Here is a 10,584-nt window from a genome sequence, read left to right on the forward strand (position 1 = left end):
AGGAAGTGAAAAAGGAATGTAGTGAAAACCGAGAGAACCTGTCTCCTTAATTAAAATCTTTAACGTAAAATTCCCTTTACTCGATTACACAAAACTGTACACAGGAAATGAAACCCAAAGTGGTCGCTAAAGCCCCCCCCATTAAAATCTACTTTTCATACTCTGATATGTATAAGAAACGTAAGAGTGCCGTACCCGTTATTTCAATTAAAAACTAATTACATACTGTATATCTACAAAAAGCTAACAATACATGGCTGCATAATAATAAATAATATTAACAATCAATTTTCAAGGCCTAGTCTTTAAATTAAGAACAAATACAAATTCATTCAACGTAATTCAAGCATGTGTGCATGTAAAATATTCAAGTCCTTTTTAAACCTTAAATATTTACACTTGTACATTCTGTACATAGCGACTGAAACTTTAACCTCTAAACCCTTGTATTTGTATAATACACGAGTCTGTACATCCACGGACGGATGTCCATTCGTCTGCTCGTGTGGTTGTTGTTACGCTGGTGGTTTTGTGTGTGTGTGTGTGTGTGTGTGTGTGTGTGGGAGACTCAACATCACCTTAACCATCCCCGACTGTGAGAACCGACCACCACCGAGTCTTTGCACGTCCCAAAACTCACCGGACAAATAAAGCAGACGTTCCTGAGCAGTGAGCAGATGTGCTGCACCGACGCGGCCATCGGAAAGGAGAGACGTCGGCGTACGCCAGAGGCCGAGACGCAGCTCACAGCTGGTGTCGCCGCGCTCGTCTGTCTCTCCACATCACCTGCAGTTCTCGGAATAGCAACGGACTGATGAACACAATGCTGCCCCCTGTCTGTAACATAGGAAAACAATTCAGTCACATTCAGGATCAGAAAGTCTTGTTGATTCCCCAAACATTAAAGCACATCATAATGTTAATTCTACTGTGTTGCTGTAAATAGACCTGCAGTAACTGATGCCTTAAAAAAACCCTCTACAATTGCAATAACTGCCAGTGATGGCCAGTGAGGTAATGCCATAAAAACAAATATAGATAGATGTAAATTAAATACAAACATCAGTTGGTGTTGTCTAGGTTTATGTCAGCATGTGTTTCATGTGTAATTAACAACTTTACACAACTGAAATACACCCAAACTGACTAAAATCCCTATTTGTTTGTACCTTGCTTGTTCTGGTTGCTTGTGTTTCGCTTAATTCGTGCCACATTTAGCTTAATTTATCTCTTATTATTGTTTATGTCCTGATTAGATTAGATTATTTTACATTAGACTAGACTTTACTGATTCAACACCCTGGATATTCACTTGTTAGAGCATGAAAAAAGGACTAACCCTAAACCTAACCCACTACTGAGATGAGATAAAACAAAAATATAGAAAAGACATAGAAATATGTTTAAGATTGCCATTGCATAGGATTATTGAAGTACAGATGTACTTCACAGTGAAAATGAATGACACATGAAAATAAAAGGTTTCAAAACACATAAACAGACATTGTAAACACTAATAAAAAAGTTTTAAAAATAGTCCAAACATTTTTACTGCTTTTTTTAATGAACATTTAACCCTAACCCAGAGCGGCAAAATTGAAGCAACGGAATGGAATCCAGCCATCAACCATTCCATGAACAAGGTCAGTAGTCAACTTACCATGACGATGAAGAAGTAGAAGACGTACATCCAGCCCAGTTTGCTTTCAATCAGAGACACCAGGTACTAGAGGGTGACAGAGATTTAAAAAAAAACATCAGTGGTGAGATTGTGGTTCTGATTTTTTCACATATTTAATTGAATACTTTGTGGTTTCCTTTTCCATGTAAGAAAGAAATCAGATCAAAGAAATCAGATCATCATTACTTCAGGGTTTGGGTAAACACCACACATCAACATTTTCTGGACCAAACAAGTACTTGATTATCGATTATGAAAATAATCTGGAAGGTTGGGGGCTTAATCCCAATTTGCAAGAAAAAGCACTGCATATAGATGTGCTGTAGGACTATATGAGTGAATGGGTTTGAAAAAGGTGAATGACATTATTGTCATCAAGATGATTGTGTTGAAGAAGGGAAAAGTCGCACGCAGTCACAAACTATTTTATCTTCTGTTTTGCAAGTTACAGCGAAGCACTTGGACGTACCTGTCCGCCTGCAGCTCCGAAACTTCCAGTTCCGTCCACTATACCGGTCACAGTAGCCAGAGCCTCCTGACTGCCCCTCAGAGCCGCCTGTCGGCCCAGGTCAGCAGATATGGCGGAGCAGATGATATTGGATGGGCCGCCGATGAAGAAACCAGTGACGGCCAACAGCACGGCATTTATGACCTGGTCGTTGGGTGATCCTGAGAGGAGGGGGAGGAAAATGTGAACTGTGGGCCCAGATTAAACCAAACCAGGCATGAATGCAAGAGTGATGATTCGAGCATGTAGACAGATTAGTCTCATTTTCAGGGCTATTTTCGTCTACAGATGCTGTGTGATTATGCGTATGGACTCACGGCTGTATCCCACCAGAGCGGCCATCGCCATGGCCAGACTGGCGGCCAACACTGGAGCTCTCTTCCCCATGAAGTCAGAGATCAGACCCTGAACCGTTCCACCTGACACACAGAAACAACATAGACTGACGATCAAACAACTGCATGACATTTATTGATTCGTAATAAATAAAAAAAATCTGGGACGAGTTTATAAAAACTTTTTATACATACAAAGGATATTAGAGATGAAACGGAATGAATTACTTTATTTAAATGACTGGTTTGGAACAACCAACAGTCTTCCAACTGTGTTCCAAATTTCAACTTTAAAATGACAATTAATTGATTATCAAAACAGCTTCTCAAAACGCTTTCATGCCCCTATGTGGAAATTTGTCTTGGGCTCATCACTATTGTTACGTTATCCCATCCTTGTGTTGTTTAGTTGTTTACCAGCACAGCATTTACCTGCCTGCTAACTTTTTTTTACTCTTTCTTCTCCTCCCTGGTGCTCAGTTTCAATTTCATATGTTGAAAACGAAGGTCCGTCAGAAAACTTGGCACTCACCGATGATTCCTCCGACGTCGTACCACACAGACAAGCGGTCGGCCTCGACCTCCTTCCAGTTGTAGTTGTTGCTCAGGTAGAAAGGAAGCCAGAAGAAGAAGGAGTAGTTGACGAGCTTCAGACATGCGTATGCCAAGGAATACTGCAGTTAGAGCAGAAAACACAGTCTCAACATGGGGAACATGGCCAGTTAATCCACAACATCAGTTAATCTCTTCCTAATAAGGTAAGATAAGACTTTATTCGTGCCACAAAGTGTTGGGAGTTTCAGACTCACAGGAAGCACTCCGGGCAAACAGAAGGCCTGGAGGAAGCCAATAGCCTGAGGAGAAACTGGAGGATCATCTGGTTCCTGAACCTCCACCTCATCCTCTTCGTCACTTATCAGAGGCCTGTGGCTGTCTCTGTCCGTCTCCACTGGGCTGAGCCCAGTTTCTGACACCAAACTCAAACCTGACGCACACACAGACACATTCAAATTTAGTTCAAAAGATTTACATAATAGATTTTTTTTTTGACATGCTCCTTTTTTTTTTAGTCCTTACCAACTTCTTTTGGGGAGGTGAGGAGTCCGAAGAACACCACCACCCCGCCGGCAAACTGCACCACCGAGGTCACCAGGAAGGCGTACTGCACACAGTGACACCCAATACATCACGTTACCATTCAGTTGGTGAGAAAATCATGGTAGAACATTTCAGTCAAGTGGTTTTTTTTTTTATGTGTATGTTACCTCGTATCCATACGAGAGCACACTGGAAGCGAGGAAGGCTCCCAGGATGTTGCCGACAGAGGCACAGGCGCTCCACAGGCCAAACACAAAGCCTCGCCTGGAGAACATCACCATGAATTTCATTAATGAAACCTTTCATCTTAGGTTTTATTTTGAGATACAGTCACTAAAAAAAGCCTCAAAATCAAATCTAACTACATTTTGTGGAACGCCACTTCACAGGCTTCATATTTTTAGCATTCAGCGCCTCTGGAAAAGTCTAAATGCCTTCTATGTGTTGGCAGCAACACCAGTAAATGGACGTCTTTGTATGAGTCTCAGAGTGTGGGTGCACAGTAAATATGCCTGGGCTGCACAGAGAAATGTCACACACACCCTGTTTTGCCAAACCAGTTGCCCATAACGGCCACCACGCACGGCCACACGGCCGACTGCAGCAGCCCGTTCAGGATCCACAGGAAGCAGTACAGATAGATGTTGTAGATGTGGAGCCATTCAGTCAGAGTGCCAAACAGAAACTCCTGTAAATACAAACACAGATACAGTTGTGCTGAAGCCCACACAGGGAAATGCGTACAACCTTCATATTAAGAAAGCTATTTTAGAATTTAAACTTATTCCCAGGCAAACAGCAAACTATAATATTCATACTATCACATGTCTTACAAATATGCTTTGTAATGGTTAATTACTATCAACTGTTAATTGGAACATTTTCAAAACATAGCTGTAACTAGGGACGCACGATATTGGACTTTTTGCCCATATGCTGATATATCGGGAGTGCTTGGGCCAATAACCGATGCTGATATATATGTGTTTCCCTGCTAAATCGCTGTCTGTTCAGACATTAGAGGCAAACGTCACAGAATATTACCTACCACTACAGCAGAGCCACACAGGCCAAAGCAGAGGACATAGCGCAGGTTTACTCTGTCCCCAATCACACCACTCAAATACAGGCCCTGTGGACAGCAAGAAATAATCACAATAGTCACATAGTCACAAATAGTCACAAATAATGTTTAAATTTTGAATTCCCTGCTCGTTTTTTTTGCATCGGCTGTTTAAACTACTGTAGCAGATGTTCCGAAAAGCCCATCAGACACAGAGAAACACTTACTCACCACGGCATACGAAAAGAGAAAGATGGAGTCCAGGGCTCCCAGGAACAGAGTTGCTTGATTCTCATCTGCAAACAGGTGATTGTCTTCCCATGTCTGCAACAGTCAGAGAAAATACAGGAAATGATATACAGATCGGCTTAAACGGGGGTTTAATTGTCACGTGACTACCGGGCCAGAGACCTGGTATCAGAGATGTCTCACTCTTGCTCTGCTGGATTCAAATCAGATGCTTGAATATAATCATTTCTAAATATTTACAAAAATCGGTTTCATTCAAACCAGTCACATTAGTTCACACATTGCTGATTAAGTCTCTCAGCGCCACATGACTCTCTCTGTTTCTCAGCATAGCTTGTGCCGTAGACAGGAAGTGATGTGTTCTATGTCAAGACAGACACATACTAATCTTGGCAACTAATCAATCACTGTGGCAAAGCAGACCACAGACACCATGAGTCTGCTTCCTAAGATAACTCCACCTGTGTACTCTTCAATCTTGTTTTTATTGATCCATGTCAAGTATCTACAATACGTGTGTGGGTGAAACATTGTTCTGCATTGTATTGTGTGTGTGCGATTCTCCGTACCTCACTGGGAGAGAAAGCATGTGCGCTGTCATTCTGGACGGATGACGTCCACTGGGCTGAGATGCTCACTTTCACATTGCTGAACGTCTTCCGTGACGCGTGCAGCAACACGTAGCTGCAGGGACGAGATGAAACGTTACTCAGAAAGTGAATGCAAAGTGTGAAAGTTTATCCTTTTACGAGTGGAAGCCCCTGCTTGAATTACCCAATGCTTGTTTAATATACTGAAACAATTGGGTCCTAAATGGAAACATGTTGACAAATTAATGGTAGAAATGTCAAACTACTAAGAAGACTAATAGTCCTTCAAGGTTGCCTTGGGTTACACAAAGTGAGAATTAATTAGGAGAAGGTTAAAGTTCCATATCAGCAGCTTGATTTAGCAGATCTTCCAGGAAACACCAGATCAGTATCTGTCACTGACAAGGAGGAAAAAGACAAGAGTTCACTGTGTGCTCCAAACTGCTGCAGTGCAAACTGCACTTTGCATTGCTCCTGATAAGATGACCACAGACGTGTTTCTAATGATTAACAACGAGTAAGTGGGTCTGATTCAAGAAGCATGTGGCTGAAGATTAACAGATGGTCATAAACATGATGATGCCCTGCTTTGTTTGACTGACATCACTGCTTAGTCTCCCTTTCATGACAAAGATTGTTTATTTAGAAGGGATGATATACAGTATGTAAAACACAAAACAAGTCCAGTGAAAGACATATACATTTGTTTATGCCTGCCTTGTTGGACAATCACATTTTGACTCTAGAGAGCCTGAAGGCTCACTCCCCTTTGAAACCAATATTATCTCCACAAAAGTATATCTTTAATAGGATTCTCCTTTGGAAAACGATGTAAAACAAAATAATGACATAAGCTGGGTAGTGCAGCAAGCCTAAATATTGGAAATTCCTCTTGAAAAAGTCTGGCCTGGGATTAACCTTGACCCAAAGACCTTTTACTTAAAATAATAACTCATAATCATTCAGTGACTTTTTACTCTACCTACAATAAATGTACATTTTCTTTCTTATCTGAGCATGTAGCGTGTAGATAGACATATTTCATTTATGCTATAGATCCCAGATCTTTCAAGTGATTCTGAGGATGTGACTGGTATCACATATTCATTTAATCAGGAGGGAAGATGGGTTTGTTTTACCTAAAGAAGGTGAGGAGGAAGACAACCAGATGATGATTGGTGTACTGTGACAGGTAGCCACAGCACGGGGAAGGCATCACAGGGGCAGCTGGAGGGAGGAAGAGGAGGTGGAGGAAGAGGAAGGAGGTGGTGCTGGTGAAGGTCTTCAAGGGGGAACAGCAACAGGATCAGGGAGGGGTAAGAGGGCAGCTTCAGTCCCACTAGGCCAGATCAGACAAGCACATCACTTGAGCAACAACAAAGCTGCGCCTGCAGAATGAGGAAACCAGTATTAAACAACTGTCCTAATATTTGTCAGATTAAAACAACAATGCTGGAGAGAGAGGCGTAGAATGTGCATCGCATGGATGGTCACTCATGTTGCAGTCAAAAAACTAACAGTGAATTCTCATATAAATTTCAGGTTCTGATCGTTTAAAAGTGAGTTAACTGAATTTTAGGTGATATGAATGTAATGTAGACACACACAAAACTATTTTCATATGATGTAAAGTTGTTATTTAACTATATTAAAGCTAAGATAATATTTAATTAAGTTACCAGGTACAACAGGTATTTACTATTGACCCATGGCCCATAAGCAAGTTTTAATTTTGGCCCTCCAAGGAAAAAGGTTTGGGCACCCCTTCTTAAAATGTAAAAAAATAATTTTGTGTCATTGCTGAGTCACGCACTACCAGCAACTGCAATCAATAGGCCCAGTGTGATGTATGCACCCACAACCTCTTCACCCCATTGGTCGGTTCAGCTTCAGCTATGTTGTTTACACAGGACACAGGAACAAGTACAGTAGGAAGTCAAAATGCATCAACCCGTTCTGTCTCAATAAATAAAACAGAAGTACCTGAAAGATGTATTCCAATCCACCCCTCTAATTCTCTTTTCACCAAGGTTTAATGTTCCTAACAGCATAGAATATCTTAAAAATGCTTTATGAACTTTAATATGATGGGGCAAAAAACTGGAAGAGTAACTGAACTAATCCAACACACTCTGTATCTGTGTTCTTCATTTAGTCTGGTCTAACTGGTTTCTATAATGCCACAAATATACATAAATGTGTAACACATTAAATGTGTAACACATTAGTTTCAGTTGCATGTGCCTTGTTTGCTTTTGGTGAAAACATTACACAAATATTACGCAAAAGTTTGGGTTAACATTTTACATGAAACTGAGAGACAGACATATTATAAAATATGAATGACAGTAGTCTGGGCAGTTAATAAGTAGAGGGGGCACCGACCATTGATTACATATGAAAGTTGTATGTTTCTTTAGACAAACTACTGTAACTCAACTGAATGCCTTCATTTCAGATGCCAAAACCATTCATTTCAGAAACAATGATATACAAATTTACTGGATTCATTTCCTAACTCTCTTTGGCGTGTAACAGTTGTTGACATATGTAATGTTGCTTTCTTTAACTTCTAGGCTGAACCTCTCACATGACTACTCCACCCAGGTACTCATAAGGTATCTGCTTACCTTAATATCTAAATTGAAGGCAATAAAACCCTGTGTAAGTATGATTAACATAATTACATGTGTGGCTGTGCGTGTGTCTCTACAAGGATAAAAGACATTTGAAAGGTGTTCATACAAACAGGTATCCAATTAGAGGAGAATAGCATAGAATAATGATCTGGATATGATAAGTACTCTTACACAAAGAGCTGAATTATTCCATTGAAAGCACCCCCTCTTAAAAGAACCTACTGTATTAATTTTAAGACTTTGCTGAAGGCAGGATCTAACCTGCAGAGTGCAGGATTGGGGAGTTGTCAGCAGGTAGTTGGTGTTTCAGATGCAGATACTTTAATGTAAATTGAGAATAAGGACGCCATTATCTATCAGGGATTAATGGTTGTCCCTCAGTCAACCCAAAAGTAATGAACTCATTTAATTATTTTCTTCTTCGACTTACATACAGCAGTTATACCAGTTTTAAAAAAACAAACAAACAAAAAGAAACAATTAAAGACCACTTGGTAATGTAGGCATGCCTCTTTTTGTGTTTTCTGACTCTGCATGTTATATCGTTTACATGCTTTCTCGTGTTAAGTTTTACTCTTGTAAAGTACGTTGGAATGTTTATTTCTGAGAAATGTGCTACACTAAACGTTACTGATTATTCTAAATCTTGTGAATATTATACCACACAATAGCCTCTCTCTCTATTCGGCGCCTACCTCGTTTGATCGATAAAACAGATGGACGTTTATATTAGCACTGCACTCCAACAACACAATACCCACATGACATCCAGTGAGTTAAATTAGATTGGGATTTTTGTCGTCACAAAGAAATGTGCTACTTCAATGTTTGTCCATCTCTGAGTGACGAGGCTTATACATGGAGACAGTTCCGGGTTTGTCACAACGAAATTACGAAGTAAGCGTCAACAGACAGGCGGGCTACAGTCGTATTTCCAAACCCCAACATAATAAAAAGGAGAAGCAAAGCTTTTCTTACCTCTTAGCTCAGGCTGTGGTGTACCAGCTCGCTCTGTGTGTGGCAACAGCATTCGTGTGTTGCTGTTTACTGTGGGTTCATGTGGCGCGGACGTCAGCGACTTCAGATTACAGCGGTGCGCTGCTGCCACCAGCAGGACAGGGGTGGAACTACATGAGTAAATAAAGCCATGAATATACTGTACTGTAAGGGCACAGCTGCTCAGCTCAACACATGTCACTGTGACACTTGTCGGATAAAACCAGGCGACGATTGGCTGCAAGTCAATTCCTACACACCGTTTAAAACATGCACCGCCAAAAAACCTTGCATCAAACATTGCCTGGCACTTAAACAGCGAGTATTCACTCAACCTGGTCTGAACTTTAACACTGGTAAGTTTCCACAAGCGGTATGTTTTTACAAAATTAAAGTGGGTTCTATTATATTGTGGAATGTTAATTTAATTTCATGTAATGTAAGTCCAATGCCAAATGTGTTTACTGCTCTGAGTGCATCTTGTGTTTTCAATGAAAAATGTAATGGAAAATAACATTTCATGCCATATGCAAACCAGTATTGATTGTATAATACATACTATCACAGATTCCAGCAAATGCAGGTTACAATAAGATATAAATGAAATAAATACTTTTGAATTGAATTGAGTATTTATATTATACACATATGTTTCATTATACACATTGAAATTTGTGTAAGAGAAAACAAAAGATAGAAACAGTGCTTCTGAAATGTTTGTTGTTTATTGGTGAAAGAAACAATGGCACAAAGCGTGTGTAATGGTGTAGGTATGTGGCTGACAGTACAGCACATGAAATAATAAACAAATGCAGTATAATATAGTGTAAATAATAGTAATGTGAATGTATTGCTTCATGTTTGCCTCTAATTTTGTGTGTATCAAAGTTGAAGACACTTTGCTCTTATTTTATCGTAGTTTTTGTTATTAATGACATTGCAGCATTAAATACAGTCACACACCATGGGACATGGGGGTGCTGGGAGACCGACTGTAGTTGGAGTTAGAGCAGTGTGAGCAGCTGGAGCTCAGACGCAGCTGTGATGTCAGTGCATCCCAGCAGCCTTCAGATTCATAGGAAGAATAGAAAAAGTAAAGGCCATTCCACAAGATGCAAGATGGTGACGTTGGTTTGAGTCAGGGTTAAGAGTCATTCATTCACTCTACATAGACACCCAGCAGAGAGAGCGAGGGAGCGAGAGAGAGAAGGGGGAGAGTGAGAGAGAGAGAGAGACAGAGAGAGGGTGGGTGGGAGTCATTTTCAGGGTGCATGAATTAGAGAGAGTGAATGAAAGTTGAAGACTGGGGAAGAGGCAGAGAGAGGAGTAGTTTGTTGTGAGACCCTTGTATCTCCACTGCCACTCATACTCAGGCTTACATTAATTTACATACCATATTGCAGTCAAGTTTAATCTGGACATACA

General features: G+C 40.5%; 1 protein-coding gene across 2 annotated transcripts; it reads right to left on the bottom strand.

Moving 5' to 3' along the window:
- Positions 1-9,228, bottom strand: LOC122766649 (sugar phosphate exchanger 3-like). Of its 2 annotated transcripts, none has more exons than XM_044021687.1 (14): positions 9,142-9,228; positions 6,664-6,863; positions 5,504-5,618; positions 4,917-5,009; positions 4,671-4,754; positions 4,165-4,310; positions 3,790-3,886; positions 3,602-3,686; positions 3,334-3,509; positions 3,057-3,198; positions 2,507-2,608; positions 2,151-2,350; positions 1,661-1,726; positions 1-837 (listed from the first exon to the last, which is right to left on the bottom strand). In XM_044021687.1, exons 2-14 carry the CDS (start codon positions 6,738-6,740, stop codon positions 745-747), a joined length of 1,476 nt encoding a protein of 491 aa, XP_043877622.1. In that variant the 5' UTR covers positions 6,741-6,863; positions 9,142-9,228; the 3' UTR covers positions 1-744. The 2 variants fall into 2 exon arrangements, with proteins under 2 accessions (XP_043877622.1, XP_043877621.1); XM_044021686.1 differs by having other exon boundaries at positions 6,664-6,912.
- Between the last annotated feature and the right edge of the window lie 1,356 nt (positions 9,229-10,584).

The sequence above is a fragment of the Solea senegalensis genome, linkage group LG3 (genome assembly GCF_019176455.1).
Source record: "Solea senegalensis isolate Sse05_10M linkage group LG3, IFAPA_SoseM_1, whole genome shotgun sequence".
NCBI classification, from domain to species: domain Eukaryota; kingdom Metazoa; phylum Chordata; class Actinopteri; order Pleuronectiformes; family Soleidae; genus Solea; species Solea senegalensis.

Bases quoted from the DNA above. Each gene is read 5' to 3' on its own strand.
- LOC122766649 (XM_044021687.1), bottom strand. From the start codon at position 6,740: ATGCCTTCCCCGTGCTGTGGCTACCTGTCACAGTACACCAATCATCAT. The intron at 2,609-3,056 runs GTGAGTGCCAAG...TCTGTGTGTCAG, and splicing joins CGACGTCGGAGGAATCATCG to GTGGAACGGTTCAGGGTCTG. The intron at 2,351-2,506 runs GTGAGTCCATAC...CCCTCCTCTCAG, and splicing joins CGCTCTGGTGGGATACAGCC to GATCACCCAACGACCAGGTC.